We start from the raw sequence: 20,172 nt of genomic DNA on the forward strand, positions 1-20,172 counted from the left end.
AACTGCAGAGGCTCAGATGTGAAATAATAAAAAGAAACCCCTGATAAGTGACCCCCACTATGGAACTGCACCCCTCAAGGCATTAATTAAGGGGTGTAGTGAGCATTTTCACCCCACAGGTCTTTTCCATAAATGAATGCGCTGCGGATGGTGCAAATTAAAAATTTATATTTTTCCCTAGATATGCCATTCAGTGGCAAATATGTCATGCCCAGCTTATGACGCTGGAGACACACACCCCAAAAATTGTTAAAAGGCTTCTCCCGGGTATGATGATGCCATATATGTTGAAGGAAACTGCTGTTTGGGCACGCTGTAGGGTTCAGGGCCGAGGGAGCACCATTTGGCTTTTGGAGAGCGGATTTTGCTTGGTACTATATTTGTTTGAGTATTGCTGGTGTTTTATAATGTGGGGGTACATGTAAGCGGGGCGGAGTATATAAGGGGCATAGTCAGGTGGTATAAAAAAATAAAAATAATCCATAGATGTGTGTTACGCTGTGAAGCAATCCTTTCTGCACAGGCCGGTGTCGCACTGATAAATGGTGTCATTTCTTATCCCCCTTTTGGTCCACACTCCGCGCCTTTGTAGTTTGGGGAATTTTGCTGGGAAAGTATTATCCTGGTATAATACGGGCACCGTCGCTTCCAGCGGATATGTTTGGGCCCTCCCCTTCCTGGTTCCCTAATTTTAGGTCCTTGATAAATCGCCTCTTGAAACAGAAGAAATGTTCCCCTCGGGCACAACTGCATATTTTTTTATTTCCTGACTTATTGGAGCCATAACTAATTTTATTTTTCATAGACGTAGCGGTATGAGGGCTGGTTTGTTGCGGGACGAGCTGTAGTTATTATTGGTACCATTTTGGGGTACATGCAACTTTTTGATCACCTTTTATCCTATTTTTTGGGATGCCAGGTAAACAAAAAAACGCAATTCTGGCACAGCTTTTTTTGTTTTTTTTTTATACAGCGTTCACCACGCATTATAAACTACATGTTAACTTTATTCTGCGGGTCAGTACGATTCCGGCGATACCTAATTTATAGAACTTTTTTATGTTTTACAACTTTTTGCACAATAAAATTACTTTTGTAAAAAGAATGTATTTTTTCTGTCGCCAAGTTGTGAGAACCATAACTTTTTAATTTTTTTGTCGACGGAGCTGTATGAGGGCTTGTTTTTTGCGGGACGAGCTATAGTTTTTATAGGTACCATTTTTGGATACGTGCGACTTTTTGATCACTTTTTATTGTAATATTTGTAGGGCAAAGTGACCAAAAAACAGAAACTCTGGTAACGTTTTTTACGGGTTTTTTTTACGCTGTTCACCGCGTGCAATAAATAATATAATATTTTGATACCTCAGGTCGTTACGGTCGTGGCGATACCAAATACATATGGTTTATTATTATTTTTCAATAATAAAGGACTTGATAAGAGTAAAAGGGGGATTGTGTGTTATTTGATTACTTGAAACTTTTATTGTTTTCAAACTTTTATTTTTTTGCACTTTTTTTTACACTTTTTTTATACTTTTTTTACACTTTTTCTCAAGTCCCACTAGGGGACTTGAAGGTCTGACGGTCAGATTTTTATTTTTCTAATACATTGCACTACCTATGTAGTGCAATGTATTAGATCTGTCAGTCATTCACTGACAGCAAGCCGTTTATGCTTTGCCTCCCGGCGGGGCCTAAATCGGCTTCCGTAATGGCAGAGCAGGAGACCATTGTGTCTCCTGTTGCCATAACAGCAGTCGCCAGTCCCGATTGCCTGTCAGGGCTGGCGATCTGCTTGTAACCGCTACGATGCAGCAATCGCTTTCGATTGCTGCATCGAAGGGGTTAATGGCAGGGATCGGAGCTAGCTCTGGTTCCTGCCGTTACAGGTGGATGTCAGCTGTACAGTACAGCTGACCTCCACCGCTGATGACGCCGGATCAGCTCCTGACCCGGCGCCATCTTGCCGGCAGCTACGGAAGCCGATCAGGCTCCGCCGCCGGGCGGATCTTGACCGGCTTCGGTGCTAGGCAGACCGGGAGGCCAGTATTAGGCCTCCGGTTGCCATTGCAGCCACCGGAACCCCGGCAATTTCATTGCTGGGGCTCCGATGAGCTGCAAACACCTTAAGTGCAGCGATCGCGTTTGAGCGCTGCACTTAAGGGGTTAATGGCGGGGATCGAAGCTCATTTCGGTCCCCGCCGTTACAGTCGGATGTCAGCTGTAAGATACAGCTGAGATCCGACGATGATGGCACCGACTCAGCTTCTGAGCCGGTGCCAAACGTTTGACGTACATGTACAGCATTTTGCGGGAAGTCAATGCTTTCCATGACGTACATGTACGTCAAATGTCGGGAAGGGGTTAAAGGGTAACTGCACTTTTAAAAAACGTTTCACATGTCAGAGTGACATGTCAGAAGTTTGATCGATGGAGGTCCGAGTACTGAGACCCCCATCGATCGCTAAAACGAACTGGCAGAAGCCTGGCCACTGGCATAGCTGCTCTTCTCATGAAAGATTGGTTAGCGTGAACCGTGCCGCAAAGCAAACAACTTTCATAAGACCTTAGAAGACGTGTTCTAGAGATGCATGAGGATGGAAAAGGCTACAGAACCATTGCTAAAGACCTGGTGGACAACAATCCACAGTTAGTCAAATCGTCTACAAATGTAGAGAATTCAGGACTGTTGCTACTCTCCCTAGGAGTGGACGTCCTCTTCAGATCACTAGAGAGGACCCATGGGTAGCATCAAAGACCTACTGAAGTCTCTGCAAACTGCAAAAACCTCTGTTCATGTGTCCACTGAACAAAAAGGGTGATCATGAAAAGACATAACAAAGGAAGGAAACTGTTCTGTGGACAGATGAGACAAAAATGTAACTTTTTTGCACAAATGCACATTGCTATATTTGGAGGGGGGAAAAACAAACTGTAGAACAACACCAAAACCTCATACTAACTCATGGTTTGGGGCTGCTTTAGGGCCCGGATGCCATGCAATCATTGAGTGAACAATGTATTTAAAGGCGTATCAACACATTTTACAGGATAATGTAAGGGTAGCGGTCCATGACCTCAAGCTAAAGAGACATTGACTGATGCAACGAGAAAATGACCCAAAGCACACAAGTAAATGAACAAGAATGGTTCAAAAAGAAAGATTTGTGATTTGAAATGGCCAAGTCAGATTCTTGACGTTTTTAAAGGGGTAGTCCCATGACCGCCTTTTATCGTGAACTCTCCCAAAGTGCTAGACATGGTCACAGGAAGGGCTTAAAGAGGCTCTGTCACCAGATTATAAGTGCCCTATATTGTACATGATGTGATCAGCGCTGTAATGCAGATTACAGCAGTGTTTTTTTTATTTAGAGTTATGACCTATATTAGCTTTATGCTAATGAGTTTCTCAATGGACAACTGGGCGTGTTTTACTTTTTGGCCAAGTGGGCGTTGTGGAGAGAAGTGTATGACGCTGACCAATCAGTAACCAATCGGCATCATACACTTCTCCCCATTCATTTTCATAGCGATATAGCTAAATCGCTATGTGCAGCCACATAAACACACAGTAACATTACTGCAGTGTCCTGACAATGAATATACATTACCTCCAGCCAGGATGTGATGTGTATTCAGAATCCTGGCACTTCGCTAGTACAATCCCGACACTACAGCACAGCAAGCGTAATCTCGTTTGAAATGACAGTTTACAGCGTAATCTATATTCATTGTCAGGACACTGCAGTAAAGTTATGGTGTGTTTATGTGGCTGCACATAGCGATATAGCTATGTCGCTATGTGCTGTGTAAATGAATGGAGAGAAGTGTATGACCTAATTGGACAGTGTCATACACTCCTCTGTACAATGCCCACTTGGCCAAAAAGTAAAACACGCCCAGTTGTCCATTCAGAAACTCATTAGGATAAAGCTAATATAGGTCATAAAGCCATCAAAAATGATAGTTTTTCTAAATAAAAAATACCGCTGTTATCTACATTCCAGCGCCGATCACATCATGTACAATATAGGCCACTTATAATGTGGTGACAGAGCCTCTTTAAGAATGTGTATCATTGTGTAACTTTTTTATTTTTTTTTAATATTTAATATTCCCTCGCGGTGCCGCGCCAAGTGGTACACTTTGTATGAGGGATGCAGTGGAGACACACGTGATGGCACTTTAGAGGCTATTTACTACAAGCTCCATAATGCCTTTTGTGTGCCTCTTTTTGAGGAGTCAGCTGGGGAAGGCCAAACGCTCCATGCAGTCTCCTTTACCCTTTGCTGCTGATTCAATTGAACATACATCCGCCCCAGACAATACTGCGATAGCAAAGTGCAGTATGTAGGTTCCTCCAGGTGACCCTCCAAAGATGAAAAGTATTGGTTTTAGGTAAGCAATAATTTTAGGAACACTTTCATTCATGGGACAACTCCTTTAACCCTATCAAGATTCTGTGGCATGAGCTGTAGAGGGCTGTGCACGCATGGCATCCCAGAAACCTTGATGAACTGAAACACATTATGCTTTAGAATAATTGAAGGAATTTTGAGGCAGATATTTTCTGCCTGCAAAATACTCCATGTAAACAGGGAGGAAAAACAAAACCTGGACCACATATCCACTTTATATACATTGATCTTTAGCTGCTAAGCAAAATTTACAAACATGAGTTTTTTTTGTTAACCCCTTAAGGACATGGACTAGTTGGCACGTTCAGGATGCAGCCCCATTTTTAAAATCTGACGTGTCACTTTATGTGGTTATAACTCTGGAATGCTTATACCTATCCAAGCGATTCTGAGATTGTTTTCTCGTGATACATTATACTTTAAGTTAGTGGTAAAATTTTGTCGATACGTTCAGTATTTTATTGTGAAAAACACCAAAAGTTGGCGAAAAACGGCAAAATTAGCATTTTTCTAAGTTTAATTGTATCTGCTTGTAAGACAGATAGTAATACCACACAAAATAAATGCTAATTAATATTTCCCATATGTCTACTTTATGTTTGCATCATTTTTTGAACATCCGTTTATTTTTCTAGGACGTTACAAAGCTTAGAACTTTAGCAGAAATTTCTCACATTTTCAAGGAAATTTCAAAAGGCTACTTTTACAGGGACGAGTTCAGTTGTGAAGTGGTTTTGAGGTGCCCATACAATGCAAATCCCCATAAATCGCCCCATTCTAAAAACGGAACCCCTCAAAGTATTCAAAACAGCATTTAGAAAGTTTATTAACCCTTTAGGCGTTTCACAAGAATTACAGCAAAATAGGGATGAAATTTACAAATGTAATTTTTTTATTTTTTTTGCAGAAATTCATTTTTAATCCTTTTCTTTTTGTAACACAGAAGGTTTTACCAGAAAAACGCAACTCAATATTTATTGCGCACATGTGGCCCTAGTGTGCTAATTCACTGAAAAAAAAAACCTCAGACGCAAAGGAGCACCTAGAGGATTTTGGGGCCTTCTTTTTATTCAAATATATTTTAGACACCATGTCAGGTTTGAAGACGTCTTGTGATACCAAAACAGTGCAAACACCCCCAAAAAGACACCATTTGGCAAACTACACCCCTCAAGGAATTTATCAAGGGGTATAGTGAGCATTTTGACTCCACAGTTTTTTTTCTGAATTTAGTGGAATGAAGCCGTGAAAATGAAAATAATTTTTTTTTCCAATAAAACGTAGAATTGTTCAATTTTTACAAGGCATAAAGGAGGAAAAACTCCCCAACATTTGAAAATCCATTTCTCCCGATTACGGCAATACCCCATATGTGGTGATAAACTGCTGTTTGGACACACGGCAGGGGTCAAAAGGGAAGGATCACCATTTTGAGCTCAAATTTAGCTGGAATGGTTTTCGGGTGACATGTCACGTTTGTAAGGTATTTTGGTCCCGCAGGCCGTTGGAAAAGTGACCCCTTTTGGGAGACTACACCCCTTAAGGAATCTATCTAGGGGTATAGTAAGCATTTAGACCCCACTGGTCTTTTGCAGAATTTATTGGAATTCGGCTGTAAAAATGAATATCAACATTTTTTTCCCACTAAAAAGTTAAATATTTTTATTTCCTCCGGGATAAAAGGAGAAAAGGCACCCCAACATTTGTAATGCAATTTCTCGAGAGTACGGAAATACCCCACATGTGGTCATAAACTGCTGTTTGGACAAACGACAGGGCTCGGAAAGGCAGGAGCTCTATTTGGCATTCAGATTTTGCTGGATTGGTATTTGGGCGCCCTGTCGCATTTTCAAAACCCTAAGGTACCAGAGTACAGTGGAAGCCACCAAGAAGTGACCCCATTTTAGAAACTACACCCCTCAAGGCATTTAACATTTGCCTGGACATATGACAGAGCTCAGAAGTGAAGAGCAACATGCGCATTTGAGGTCTATTTTTGGTGATTTTCACAGCATTGGCCCACAATTGCAGGGCTCGGAAGTCAAATAGTAAAACAAACCCCCAATTAGTGACCACCATATTGGAAACGACACCATTTGAGGCATTTTAAGGGGTGCAGTGAGCATTTTGCCCCACAGGTGTTTTTCCATTAATAATTAATGCGCAGCGGATGGTGCAAAGTGAAAATTGCAATTTCCCGCCGATATGCCATTTTAGTGCACAATATGTTGTGCCCTGTTTGTGCCACAGAAGACACACTCCTCGTAAACTGCTAAGCTGGTTCTCCCGGGTATGGCGATGCCATATATGTGGAAGTAAACTGCTGTTTGGGCACGCTGTAGGGTTCAGAAGGGAGGGAGTGCCATTTGGGTTTTGGAGTGCAGGTTTTGCTTGGTAGTAGTTTTCTTTGGCGTTTTGCTGGTATTTCAGTTTATAATGTGGGGGCATATGTAATCTGTGCGGGGTACATCAGGGCATAATAAGAGGGAATAATAATGCGGTAAATAAATAATATTTCAGAGATATTTGGCCAGTGTCGCACTGATAAATGTTGCCCGATCTTATCCGCTTTTGGACTCTCTGCACATATTTTGTCGCCATATTCTGAGAGCCAGAACTTTTTTATTTTCCAGTCAAAAAAGCTGTTGAAGGGCTTGTTTATTGCGAGACGAGTTGTAGTTTTTATTGGTACTATTTTGGAGTACATTGGACTATGATTTCTTCTTTTTTTTTTTTTTTTGAGGTGTTCACCGTCTGGGAAAAATAACATTACCGTTTATAGATTGGGTTGTTACGGACGCGGTGATGCCAAATATGTGTAGTCCTTATTTTTATTTTTTTTTCCCCCCTATAATAAAATACCTATTATAGAGGAAAAGCAGTGTTTTGTTTTTATTAACTTGAAACTTTTCTTTTTACACTTCTATTCAACTTTTTTTTTTGTCCCATTAGGGGACTTGAGGGTCTGTATCTCTGATCTTTACTCTAATGCATTGCACTACCCACGTAGTGCAATGCATTAAAGCTGTCAGTCATTCACTGACAGCAAGCCCATTAGGTGCCGTCTGTGGGCGGGGCCTAATAGGCTATCGAACGTGGCAGACCAGGAGGCCATTATTATTAGGCCTCCGGTTGCCATAGCAACGATTGGCATTGTCACGATCACATCGTGTCGATACCGATCCCTACAAACCACTAAGATGCCGCGATCGCTTTTGATCGCAGCATCTAAGGGGTAAATGCAGGGATCGGAGCTAGCTCCATTCCCTGCCGTTACAGCACGGTGTCCGCTGTAACATACGGCTGATGTCGCAGGCTCATCTTCTGAGCCTGCGCCATCTTTTTACTGCGGCCGGACGCCTTTTAGGCCCCGCCTCTGGGCGGGACCTAGCAGGTTTCCGTACTTGGCAGACAGAAGGCCATTGTTAGGACCGGAACAGTCATCGGAACCCCACAATTTCATTGCAGGGTTCTGATCTGCTTGTAAACACCATAGATGCAGCGCTCGCTTTTGAGCTCTGCATCTAAGGGGTTAATCGGCCGGATCGGAGGCTAGCTCTGGTCCTGGCCTTGAAGCAGTGATAGCGTTAAGCTATCACTGCTTTAAAACTGTCTGCAGACACCGTACCCTATGACGTAATAGTACGTCAGTTCGCGTTAACAGTCCACCGCCCGTGACGTAATAGTACGTTAAGGGGTTAATATTTTGATCAAACTGTATAGGCATTCTTGGCGGCACTGCAGAGGTTATTTTCTCTATTTAGTATTCCTTTAAATATTACCTTTAGCATTTCACACAATTCGTTTTAGTTTGCTTTTTTCTACTGTTTCTCTGTTTAGACCCATTATGAATTTCTATGTTGGCATGTTTTATTAATGCCTATGATATTACATTTTCAGCCTCTGGAAGACATCAGCTGTATTGCATGGAACAGACAAGTTCAACACATTCTGGCTTCGACTAGCCCCAGTGGACGAGCCACCGTGTGGGACCTTAGGAAAAATGAACCAATTCTTAAAGTCAGCGACCACAGCAACAGGGTATAGTGAATACATAACTTCCGTGTCACCTCTCTTTAAACATGGATGTATTATTAAATATAAATGTTTATTTTAACCCTATCTCTGGGCAGATGCATTGTTCTGGTATGGCTTGGCATCCTGATGTTGCTACACAAATGGTCCTGTCTTCAGAGGATGATCGCTTACCTGTAATACAAATGTGGGATCTTAGATTTGCCTCTTCACCATTACGCGTGATGGAAAACCATACAAGGTATGTAACCATAGGTACTCAACCTAAATGTAAAATTTATACTGGACAATCTAAAGAAAACACTGTGGGGCCTCATTTATCAATACCGTCTATTCGTAAAACTGGCATTGTTGCCCATAACCAATTATAGCTCAGCTTCCATTTCCTTAAACAGCTTCTAGAAAAAAAACAAATCTGCTCTGTGATGGGTTGCTACGGGCAACACAGCTAGATTTTCTGTTTTGATAATTGAGATTCTGTGCATGATCTGTGCTTACAGTGGTTGTCACATTCATAAACAGCATTAAGACCGACTGAGTTCTCCTAACCCACCCAGGCTAGAAATTTTAAAGGGAACCTGTCATCCATATTATGCGGTCTTCACGGAGGACAGCTTAATGATTTCAGTGGTCTGTCACTTATGTCCTAATGTGAATCCTTTTATGAGAAATTACATTGAGCCCAGGCAGCGGCACCAGAGATGAGACCGGCTTATTCACGAGTTGCCGCTAGCTCTTCCCACTCACCGCTAATCGACAGATTTCTCCCATGCACAGTAATAGGAAGACATCTGTCAATCAGCAGAAAGTGGGCAGAACTAGTGGCAGCTCATGTATACAGCGGACTCCTCTCTGGCGACGCTGCCTGGGCCCTGCATGTCACTTCTCATAAAAAGATTTACATTCGGACATAAGTGATAGACTGCTGAAATCAGCGTTTCTGTCACTATATTATGCTGCCCTCAGTGAGGACCGTAACATAGGGATGACAGGTTCCCTTTAAATTGCTATGTAAACTGTATCTTTTGGCTCTTATACAGTTGAGTCTTTCACAGTAATACACAGAGGTTACACAAACAATTATTTATTGGAGCATGAGCTTATACCCAAGATGTGGGGACATTTTTTAAGACTAGCGATTCATATGCCAGTTTTAATATAAAAAGTGCTGGAGTAAGATGCGCCTCATTTATTAAATAAATCTCTGTTCGTACACCAGAAATGGAAATCTACGTCCGCTGTGAGCTATACTGTATGGCAGTCCCTGCCTTGCCCACTTAAAGGAGGCATGCAGAACAGCAAAAAGTCACAAATTATGGTGCAAATATGGCATGCGCCTTAATTTTTAACTTGACGCCACAAAACTGGCATAATGCCGTTAATACATTTCCCCTGAAGTCTGTAGATATAGGAATCGATTCACATCTCACATCCATAGGTGCTGTAGGCAAGTTGTACACAATCCTTTACAGCCACATTCAGTTGGTAATAGGGTTTGTATGATCTTTCAGTATCCATGGAGGCAATATCACATTAAGCATCGCCATTACACACTGCTTCTTAGGCCTCATGCACACGACCGTGTTCGGTCCGTGATATACGGTCCGCATGTCGGCTGCATGTCCCGGACCGAACACAGTGCAGGGAGTCGGGCTCCTAGCATCACACTTATCTATGACGATAGGGGTCACTGCCTGTCCGCGGAACTACTGTCCCGTACTGTAATCATGTTTTAGTGTGTGACAGTAGTTACGTGGATAGGCAGTGACACCTAGCGTCATAGATAAGTATGATGCTAGGAGCCCGGCTCCCTGTACTTTGTACGGTCCGGGACAAGCGGCCGACATGCGGACCGTATATCACGGACCGAACACGGTCGTGTGCATGAGGCCTTACTCGGGTATTTCGTTCAGCAGCACAAGATTTCTGACTATCTGATGCTCTTGCTGCGCATCCTGTTACTGGAGGGACATGTACTCTCTGCCCACACCTAGCCAGCACGTCCTTCACTTTGTCTCTACTCGCACCAACTGACATCCTTTTTCAGTTGGGAAGCTTTATCCAATCCGATAACAGGCTTCACCAACATGGAGGCTGCCCACACAGAAAGTACTGACAGGAGACACTGGCTAAGGCCCCATGCGCACGACCGTAAAAATCGTCTGTAATTGCGGTCCACAATTAAGGACCCATTCACGTCTATTGACCACCGAAACCTTCCCGTATATTCGCGGGAAGGTGTCCGGGCCGCAGAAGTGTACCGCAAAAGATAGGACATGTCCGTTCTTTGCTTTTCACGGATTGTGCTCCCATACTTTATATGGGAGCACGACCCGCAAATGCGGGTGGCTGTCGGCGGTCAGCTGTCCCCTGCAATAGCGGGCCGTTATTACAGGCACGGCCGCGTGCATGGGGCCTAACAAGTTAACAAGGCACACAAAGTAAAAGGAGGATTACATCCATTAACCCGTATTCATCCTCCTTACACGTGCCTCTATACAAAGCATCATAGTTCTTCATTTCGGCACCATGATAAATGCTTTAGGGTATTTAAACCCATTTTGTCCCCCGATTTTGGTAATCGATTTATTATTACTTTTCTGTGAGTATATTTTTAGTTATTTTTACTCAAGTATATTCTTTTAATATTAGGGGCATCGTGGCTATTGCTTGGAGTATGGCAGACCCAGAACTGCTACTGAGCTGTGGTAAAGACTCGAAAATACTCTGCTCAAATCCAAACACCGGAGAAGTAAGTTACTATATTTTTAACATTTTAACCTTATTAATAATGTAGCTTTTTGCCTTAAATGTTGGAGATTATATATGTCTATGGTAGGTTGTTTACACTTTTTTTTTTAGATTCTTTAATGATGCAATAGAGTATTCATTATAATAATCTTTTATCTGTATTTTTGTTCAATAAAAGAGCATAAGGTCTCACTTAAGTTGTCAGTGGTGATGGGTATGACAGTAAGTGTGCATCTAAAATCCTTAGAGCCCCTTAAAAGAGTGGTCCAGTTCCAAAAACCCATTTCCATACAGTATTTTTTTTTTTCCGTGGAAATCTGAGTTAGACGAGGGGCATACACTGTTCAGGATCCTTATCTCTTGGCAAGAGTAGAGAGTGGTTACAAATAGGGGTGCACGATGCTTGGTAACATCGATGCTGTGCACCCTGAAACTGTTCAAAACCATGAATTCATGTATTTTGATACTAAGCTGTATCTTCAGCGCTGCCACTCATTAGTGCAGCGCTAGCGACATCACTTCATGCTGTTTTGGTGCCCGCGCGATCAGGAGCAGGGCAATGTCTGTAATACACATCCTCGCTCTAATGGCGGAGATCAGAGAAACCGCTGTTATCCCCTTGAATGCTGCGATCAAAGTTGACCGAGGCATTCAAAGGGTAAATAAGAAGGAGGGACCCTCCTTTGACGCATCACAGGGAATCGCGATTGAGGGACACACCTTATATGGATAGACAGCCCAGGGTCCATTGAAGGATACTAGGAAGTCTGACCATATTTCCTGTTGTTAGCGCATACTTAGGTATGCCTTAACAACTAGTACACAGGCTAATGTACTGGCATATAGCATATGCCACTACATTAGAGTTAAAAAAAAAAAATCGAAAAGTTAAATTAATGAAAAAAAAAGTAATGTTAAATAAAAAAAAATCTGTAAAATAAAATACACAAATGCACATTTATTAATAATAGAGGTATTTCTATTTTTGCAGATGACCCCCAAGCTATGTAGTAATGTTCAGTTTATGGAAGATGTTCGTAAATTTCAAGCTGATTTGAACACACTTAAGGGTATGTGCACACGGCTTATTTTCGGCCCGTAAACCGCCGAAAAACGTCCAAAAGAAAAATCTGAAGCAGAACGCCTCCAAACATCTATCCATTGATGTTAATGGGAAAAACGGCGTTCTGTTTCGATGGGCCGTTTTTTTCAAAACGGCCACGTTAATTAACGCCTGCGAAAAAGAAGTGCATGTCACTTCTTGAGCCGTTTTTCATTGACTCTATAGAAAAATAGCTCCAAAAACGGGCGTGAAAAACGCGAGTTTGAATAAAAAAACGGCTGAAAATCAGGCGCTGTTTTACCTTTAAAACGGCTCCGTATTTTCAGACGTTTTCTAGTAAGCGTGTGAACATACTCAAGTGTTTGGGCGTCCACTTGGCAAATGAGGTTTAACCCCTTAGTGACCACCAATACGCCTTTTTACGTCGGTCTCTAATGGGCTTTAGGCTAGGCTGACGCCTTTTCACATCAGCCTAGTCTAAGTCCTGCACGGGTCTCCCGTGCAGGCAGGAGCCGGGGCTCTGCTGTCTGATGACAGCTGAGCTCCTGCTCCAACGCCCGCGATCGAAGTTTTTTTTTTAAAATCAAACCAATTTTTATTGATAATACAACATACATTATACATCTCATGTACATTAACTTGCGTCCAACAGTCAATACATTTTCAGTTTTGTACATCATATACAGTTATATGTAACATAACTCCCCCTTCCCCGAGATCGAAGTTTACTTCGATCACGGCCGTTTAACCCGTTAAATGCCGCCGTCAATAGCGACCGCGGCATTTAACTTTGTTTACAGAGGGAGTGCGCTCCCTCTGTCACCCATCGGCGGCCCACGAATGAAATCGCGGGTCTCCGATGGGGTGTCATGGCAGCCGGGGGCTTGATAAAAGCCCCCAGGTCTGCCCTGGACATATTCCTGTTAGGACGCGCCGGAGGCACGTCCTAACAGATTGCCTGTCAGATTTACACTGACCGGCAATAATGCTCTGGTATACGAAGTATACCAGAGCATTATAGCAGCGATCGGAACATCGCACAGTAAAGTCCCCTAGTGGGACTAATAAAATCAGTAATCAAAGTGAAATAAAGATTATTAATAAAAAGTACAGTAAAAAAATAAATCCATTTTTTTCCATAAAAAGTGGTTTTATTTAGTAAAAGTGTAAAAAAAAAAAAAAAAAGTACACATATGTGGTATCGCCGTGACCGTAATGACTCCATTAATAAAGTTAATATGTAATTTAAACCGCAAAGTGAACACCGTAAAAAAAAAACGCAAAAAACCATGGCGAAATTGCAATTTTTTTCCATTGCCCCCCAAAAAAGTCATAATAAAAATGAATCAATAAGTCCCATGCACCCCAAAACAGTACCATTCAAAACTACGTCTTGTCCCGCAGAAAACAAGCCCAAAAAATCACTACATTGATGGAAAAATAAAAAAATTACGGCTCTTGGAAAGCGACGATGCAAAAACAAATAATTTTAGTTCAAAAGTGTTTTTATTGTGCGAAAGTCGTAAAACATAGAAAAACCTCTACATATGTGGTATCGCCGTAATCGTACCGGCCCATAGAATAAAGGTAACATGTTATTTACGTCGCATAGTGAACGGCGTCAATTTAAAAATGCATAGAACAATGGCGGAATTTCAGTTTTTTTTTTATAATCCCCCCCAAAAAGGTTAATAAAAGTTAATATAAAAATTATATGTACCCAAAAATGGTGCCATTAAAAAGCACAACTAATCCCGCAAAAAACAAGTCCTCATACAGCTATGTAGACGAAAAAATAAAAAAGTTATAGCTCTTTGAATGCGACTATAGAAAAACGAATAAAATAGCTTGGTCATTAGGGCCTAAAATGGGCTGGTCACTAAGGGGTTAATCTAGACAAATGTAAAGTTATGCATCTGGGTAGCAACAATCTGCATGCATGATATGTCCTAGGGGGAGCTACACTGGGGGAGTCACTTGTTGAGAAGGATCTGGGTGTACTTGTAAATCATAAACTAAATAACAGCATGCAGTGTCAATCAGCTGCTTCAAAGGCCAGCAAAATATTGTCGTGTATTAAAAGAGGCATGGACTCGCGGGACAGGGATGTAATATTACCACTTTACAAAGCATTAGTGAGGCCTCATCTAGAATATGCAGTTCAGTTCTGGGCTCCAGTTCATAGAAAGGATGCCCTGGAGTTGGAAAAAATACAAAGAAGAGCAACGAAGCTAATAAGTGGCATGGAGAATCTAAGTTATGAGGAAAGATTAAAAGAATTAAACCTATTTAGCCTTGAAAAAAGACGACTAAGGGGGGACATGATTAATTCATATAAATATATTAAAGACACATACAAAAAATATGGTGAAATCCTGTTCCATGTAAAACCCCCTCAAAAAACAAGGGGGCACTCCCTCCGTCTGGAGAAAAAAAGGTTCAAGCTGCAGAGGCGACAAGGCTTCTATACAGTGAGAACTGTGAATTTATGGAATAGCCTACCGCAGGAGCAGGTCAGAGCAGGGACGGTAGATGGCTTTAAAAAAGGGTTAGATAATTTCCTAGAACCAAAAAAATATTAGCTCCTATGTGTAGAAATGTTTCCTTCCCTTTTCCCGTCCCTTGGTTGAACTTGATGGACGTGTCTTTGTTTCAACCGCACTAACTCTGTAACATTTTTTACAATAAACAAACATTATTAAAATAAGTCCCAATACATAAAATAATATAGCAATATTTGGTATAATTGTGACTGTAATAAACTGCACAACAAATTCTAGTGTAATTTATGATGATCGGTGGATGCTGTAAAAAAAAATGAAGAAAAACAGTTATTTTTTCTGCATTTTTGCCAAAATAATAATTTTATAAATGTAACGCTTATAATAAGTTTATGGAGAACAACAGGCACTACAGCGGCCAGTCTTTGGTGAATGGTACTGGCAGAACTACATTTCCAACTCTCCTTGGGGCAGTAAGCTGGAGCCAAGCAACTGCCACTGAGAAAAATAACTGACATTTTAGATGTGTAACGGGTTTTTGGGAGAGGAGAGACGGCCATCTACAGCAAGACTGGAAAGATTGACATCTAAGAGAGAAAGGAGAAGGACTGAGGGAAGAAATGATTCACCAACACTAGTGGGTCTCATGAGAGGAGTCTCATCTCAGGGTGGTCATCAGAAGAGGGTCCTTCCATTTTGTCTTCTTGTAAACTAACACTTAAAGAGAACTTTTTACCTTGTCTCACTATAAAAATATGTCCTACCTTTCTCCGTTATTTAGATATTGGTGCCGTTATATTTAGTGCCTGATATGTAAGTAACCCCCTGAGCTGTCAATGGGGCGTGTAATTGGCAAGGGGGCATGTAACATCGCTGTGACACTTTCCAATCCGCTACGGACAGTATCATAGCAAGAGCTGGAGAGAGGAGATCGTGTGCGCGCGCAGCTCCGCCGCCACCACCACTGAGCAGAAGAGGAGACGAAGAATGTGAATTCTTCTGTTCCATGGTGGTGGGAGTATCTTTGGCAGCGGCATCGGAGCTGTGGGCGGGTGCGTGCGCATACTCTCACTCTTCAGCTCTCGGCAGACCAGGTCAAGACTGATCTCTTGCGAGAGATCACACGGTCTTGTTCAGCTTGTCTGCCGAGAGCTGAAGAGAGCGTACGCTCGCATGCTCGCACAGCTCCGAGCTGCGCGTGTGCGTGCACCCTCTCCAGCTCTTGCTGTGACACCGTCCGTAGCTGATTGGACCGTGTCACAGCGATGTTACGCGCCCCCTTGCCAATTACACGCCCCATTGACAGTTCAGGGGGTTATTTAAATATCGGGAGCCAAATATAACGGCACCGATATCTAAATAACTGAGGAGGATAGGACATTTTTTTTAAAGTGCCCCAGTGTTTGTTAAACCCTGCCCATTACATGCTGCGCTCAGCTGCACATGTATGGGCAGGTGAAAGGTTCTATTTAACCGCTACTGCACATAGTTACATAGTTGGAGGCCTGAACCAAGCTTGATTTCCAGGTCAACAGAAGAGTGAGTAATCTACTGTGTCACCCCTGATGGTTGTGATACTCCTGGACGTGATAAATAAAGACTCCCAGCTTTGTAACTACTGGAATCAATCTATTTCTCAAGCAAGAGTTACTACTTCACCTAATGTTCAAATTATAAATCCTTCCCTTGTTATTAAGTGCACCTACGATTTCTAAAGCTTGTCAACATCCGCGGCAACGGCGCCCCAAAATATTGAGAAACAAACTGTAGCATGATATATTGTTTATTGCATATATTTAGAGTGTGCCCATGCATATAAGTAGATTGGTAGAAAGTGTGCGGTGGCTGTGTATTAGAGAATAACCCGAGTCATCCTATAGAGTTTATTATATTAATGTGGTCACACTATTAATATTTTATAAGATTGTTACCATTATTCCTTTCCGGATGTGCTAGGTGGTTGTATCCAACTGTCAGGGGGAGAGAATTGTATACTACCATATTTGTGTTAATGCTATATTCCCTTACCTTTGTTTGGTTACTCACAACCAAGTTGTTACTTTACTTAATCCAAAATCTAAATATGAAATAGTTTCCTGGTTCCACGTTACCTTTCTCTGTTAGTATATAACTTCATAGTGTATCAAGTGTGTATCAAGCTTGGCGGGGGTTTCCTGCGTCAACCACTGACAAGAGACAAGCCCTTCTGTATACCTCACAAAGAGCTACATTAAACCCCTATTGCGTAAAAGACTTAATTAAGGGGTGTTACATAGAAATTAAATGAGAATGTAAATGTACCAAAAAACGACACCTTCATAAACAACAACTCATCCCGCAAAAAACAAAGTCTCATACAGCTACGTCGACCAAAAAATTACGAACGCCAAGATACAAAGAGGAATTTTTTTTCCGTCGTCCAGTATCGTTTTGGTATCGAGAATCGCAACACTATACGATGTATCAGCATTGAAGTCCAAATTCTGGTATCCTGACAACCCTAGTTACAAAGAGTGTCTCTTGCTTTGGATGTTCTGTCTTGCACTACACAGCCACCCATTTATGTGAATTGGCACTGTAATGCTAAATTTCCCCTGTGGTGTCACTGCAGGGAAATGAAACGAAACGCCTACTGGCAGGTTTCCCCACAGATTACAGATGGTCACTGGGGGTCCCAACATTTGTGATATGCTTTTTGTCAAGGTACCCTTTTAACAAGTATGGATTGTCCAAAGCAGTGAGCCCCTTTAACATCATGAACGTATTATTGTCTTCCTAGCCTGTTGACACCTTTGCAACAGGACAGGAGCAGGGAAGAATAGAATTCTCTATCAGTTTGTACTCTGATCCACTAGCATTGGTAGGGCACCAGTGAGATTACTTAATCTAAAGCAACACTATAACTATTAAATGGCATCTGGACTATAAATATAATCCTTGTGGGTACAACATCTGTGAGATACAACCACCGGGCTTCCGATACTCTTACCTGGGGCTGTTTAAACCACACTGAGCAGAAGGCCCTTTTGAGTCTGTTTTGCCAATTCAGAATTGAGAAAATGGGTGAAAACTGTGGATGTATCCATACGTCATGAAACAGCCCTTCATACTCCCAATGGGCTCGTTTAGCTGTAGCTCTCCCCTGTGTATAGTCATTAGTTTGTGAATGAAGTTACTGACCAGCCAAGAGGATTTAGAAGCGCTTCTTTGCATTCAGTGTGGAAGATCAATAGCCTCCTTGATCAGAGTGTCGGCAGGCTTTTTTGGTGGATTCTAATGCACTTAAGCAGGAATTCACCTGGTGAAAAAAGTTACCCTAAAAACGAGGCTGGTGAAACTGGTGTCAGATACCCATTCAACTTTTACCAGGACAATGTATGTAAAGTTACCAATTCCTTCCTGAAATGATTATCCGTCCAACTAATCATCCTGACTTGAGCCAGATGGCTTTTTACATATATATGTAGTTACATTTCTCTATAGAAGTGAATCGTTGATGTTCTTGGTTGAAAAGCAACAAATTAAGTGGACGATACATTTTGATAATATTCCTCTCCTGACATGTCTATCTTAGTAAATAATTGTATTCCCCATTAAATGACAATTGTGATACATTTTCTCAGAACTTTTCATTGTGCCTTTCCTGTGTTATATCACTTAGAAATGTATGAATTAATTAACAACTGGTAATACCCGGTTATCAATTTATTCATAAATTTCTAGGAGGAATAAAAGAGGAATGGTACAATGCAGAGTGCTAAGAAAAGATGCTCCAGAATTTTCATTTTATGGGTAATACAATTATTTACTAAAACAGTAATGTCAGGAGAGATGACTGGTCCCCTTTAAAAAGGACCTGTCACCTCTCCTAACATGTCTATTATAGTAACGACTTGTATTCCCCATAAAATAACAATTCTGGAACAATCCTAGAAATGTATGAATAAGGCTGGGTTCACACGACCATGTTACGTCCGTAATGCACGGAACGTATTTCGGCCGGAAGACCTGGACTGAACACAGTGCAGGGAGCCGGGCTCCTAGCATCATAGTTATGTACGATGCTACGAGTCCCTGCCTCGCTGCAGGACAACTGTCCCGTACTGTAATCATGTTTTCAGTACGGGACAGCAGTTCCACGCAGAGGCAGGGACTCCTAGCATCGTACATCACTATGATGCTAGAAGCCCGGCTCCCTGCACTGTGTTCGGTCCGGGTCTTCCGGCCGAAATACGTTCCGTACATTACGGACGTAACATGGTCGTGTGAACCCAGCCTAAAATTGACGACTGGGTGTTACCATTCCACTTGTCAAAGAGATGTGTCCCTACATAATCTCACTGTCAACACTGATTGGTCATTGTCAGTCTGTGTAGGGAAACACCCCCAACTAGTTACACCCAGTTGTCAATTTATTCATACATTTCAAGGAGGAATAACCGAGGGAACTGCACGATATAAAGTTCTAGAAAAGATGCTCTAGAATTGTTGTTTCATGGGGAACACAATTATTTACTCAAATAGACATGTCAGGAGGGGTGACATGTTCTCTTTAATAAATAGGACAGGGAAGTTAGGCTTTGGGAACAATAATACATTTACTGATTTGTCTTGTGTAGACTTGGGCCTTTGTAATGAATAACCTTGTTTTCTTTTCATGTTCTTAGATTTTATATGAGCTGCCAACAAACACACAGTGGTGTTTTGATATCCAGTGGTGTCCGCGTAATCCAGCAGTTCTTTCTGCAGCTTCATTTGATGGACGTATCAGTGTTTATTCCATCATGGGTGGAGGCAATGACAATCTTAATCAAAAGCAAGTGGATAAGGTAAATTGCACCCAGTTCAGTTTTCTAAATAGCAAGGTGCAGATGATACATTTCCTATGTTTTAGCCTTTTACCTAGTTCTAATCTACATTAACATTATATTTGACCCAAGTCTGCATCGCATGACAATGTTACATTTATAAATCAATTTTCCTGCTTTGGGAATATTTTTTTTCTTAAAGGTTTCAGGTCTCTACATGTGAATGTAATGCATTTGGTTATGGGTTATTTCCTGTGCAGCTTTCTTCATCTTTTGGGAACTTGGACCCATTTGGCACTGGACAACCTCTTCCTCCTCTGCAGCTTCCTCAGCAGACCACACAACAGAGCAGTGTTCAGCCTTTGAAAAAACCACCAAAGTGGTTGCGACGACCTGTTGGAGCCTCATTTTCTGTAAGTGATTGCCAGTGGCAACAAATATCGTAGATGTTGGAAGACACTTTAAATATTACAGTCCTGTGCTTTGCATCATTTTCCTCCTTAGTAGGGTTTAGTGCTGCTATATGAGATTCTCTCCTTCAATGTTATATTCTGTTTGATTCTATTTGAAATCGGAGTCGGTCTCCTCTTCGT

General features: G+C 41.8%; 1 protein-coding gene across 6 annotated transcripts in view; it reads left to right on the top strand.

Annotated features, from left to right (window-relative positions):
• The window catches only part of SEC31A (SEC31 homolog A, COPII component), a 79,858-nt gene that overhangs the window by 19,195 nt on the left and 40,491 nt on the right, over nt 1-20,172 (top strand). For all 6 annotated transcript variants that reach the window (XM_075861212.1, XM_075861246.1, XM_075861220.1 and 3 more), the window contains exons 6-10: nt 8,322-8,462; nt 8,555-8,697; nt 11,109-11,208; nt 19,439-19,600; nt 19,840-19,992. In XM_075861212.1, coding sequence (XP_075717327.1) covers nt 8,322-8,462; nt 8,555-8,697; nt 11,109-11,208; nt 19,439-19,600; nt 19,840-19,992 — 699 coding nt within the window. The remainder of the gene's footprint in view (nt 1-8,321; nt 8,463-8,554; nt 8,698-11,108; nt 11,209-19,438; nt 19,601-19,839; nt 19,993-20,172) is intronic.

The sequence above is a fragment of the Rhinoderma darwinii genome, chromosome 1 (genome assembly GCF_050947455.1).
Source record: "Rhinoderma darwinii isolate aRhiDar2 chromosome 1, aRhiDar2.hap1, whole genome shotgun sequence".
NCBI lineage: Eukaryota > Metazoa > Chordata > Amphibia > Anura > Rhinodermatidae > Rhinoderma > Rhinoderma darwinii.